This window comes from Acyrthosiphon pisum, unplaced genomic scaffold, assembly GCF_005508785.2.
Source record: "Acyrthosiphon pisum isolate AL4f unplaced genomic scaffold, pea_aphid_22Mar2018_4r6ur Scaffold_207;HRSCAF=610, whole genome shotgun sequence".
NCBI lineage: Eukaryota > Metazoa > Arthropoda > Insecta > Hemiptera > Aphididae > Acyrthosiphon > Acyrthosiphon pisum.
Window position 1 is genome coordinate 45,745 of NW_021770197.1, and position 808 is coordinate 46,552.

Here is an 808-nt window from a genome sequence, read left to right on the forward strand (position 1 = left end):
GTCATATTTGGGGAAAAAAGACTAGCTCGACATTTTAGTTTAGATGGGGATGAGAGCTGCATGTCGACAAAAGTAGTACTTTTCTTTGACTTTTAATCATTTGTTTATCGAATTTCATGAGCCAGTCTGTCATAATCTGTGTCGTCATCCAGGCCTTTTTATTCCAACACCAGTCAACGGGAAATTTATTTACGTCTAATTTTTTGAAAGCCCGCGGTCGTTTTGCTTTACCAATGATGAGAGGACGTTCAAACTCACCTATTATATTACAGCACAATAGCACAGTCAACCGTTCTTTTGAAACTTTTCCACCATTGCACGTTTCATTTTTAAATGCCATAGTTTTATTGGGTAGAACTCTAAAAAAAAGTTCAGTCTCGTCGGCATTGAAGATGTCTCGCTTTTCATATTTATCGATTATGTTTGGCAATTTTTTCTTCCAGTCATCAACAGCTATTCTATCAACGGATGAAGCTTCCCCACAGATAGATTTAAACGAAATGTTATGCCTTTTTCGAAATTTTTCTAGCCACCCGTTTGAAGCTTTAAAGTCGTTTAATCCGTGAACTTCAGCAAGTTGTTTAGCCTTTTCTTGTATTGTTGGTCCGGAAACTGGTAAATTTTTTTCTCGAGTTTTGCTAAACCAGACCAAAAGTTCTTTATCAATCACACTGCCTTCACATTTTCTTAGTTTCGTTAATTTTCGTTCTTCATTTCCATTTTCAACCCACGCTTTATAAATTTCTTCTGTGTTAGAAACAATATCCGCGATCTGTGTTTTTCCAACTTGAAACTTTTCTGCGAGTAC

At 36.4% G+C, this 808-nt stretch overlaps 1 protein-coding gene across 1 annotated transcript; it reads right to left on the minus strand.

Annotated features, from left to right (window-relative positions):
* Positions 1-34: 34 nt before the first annotated feature.
* LOC115034717 (tigger transposable element-derived protein 6-like) lies at positions 35-747 on the minus strand (the record flags this gene model as incomplete). The annotated part of the gene is made up of 1 exon (XM_029492093.1): positions 35-747. A coding segment is annotated over one exon (713 nt), but the record flags the coding sequence as incomplete, so codon positions are not given.
* Between the last annotated feature and the right edge of the window lie 61 nt (positions 748-808).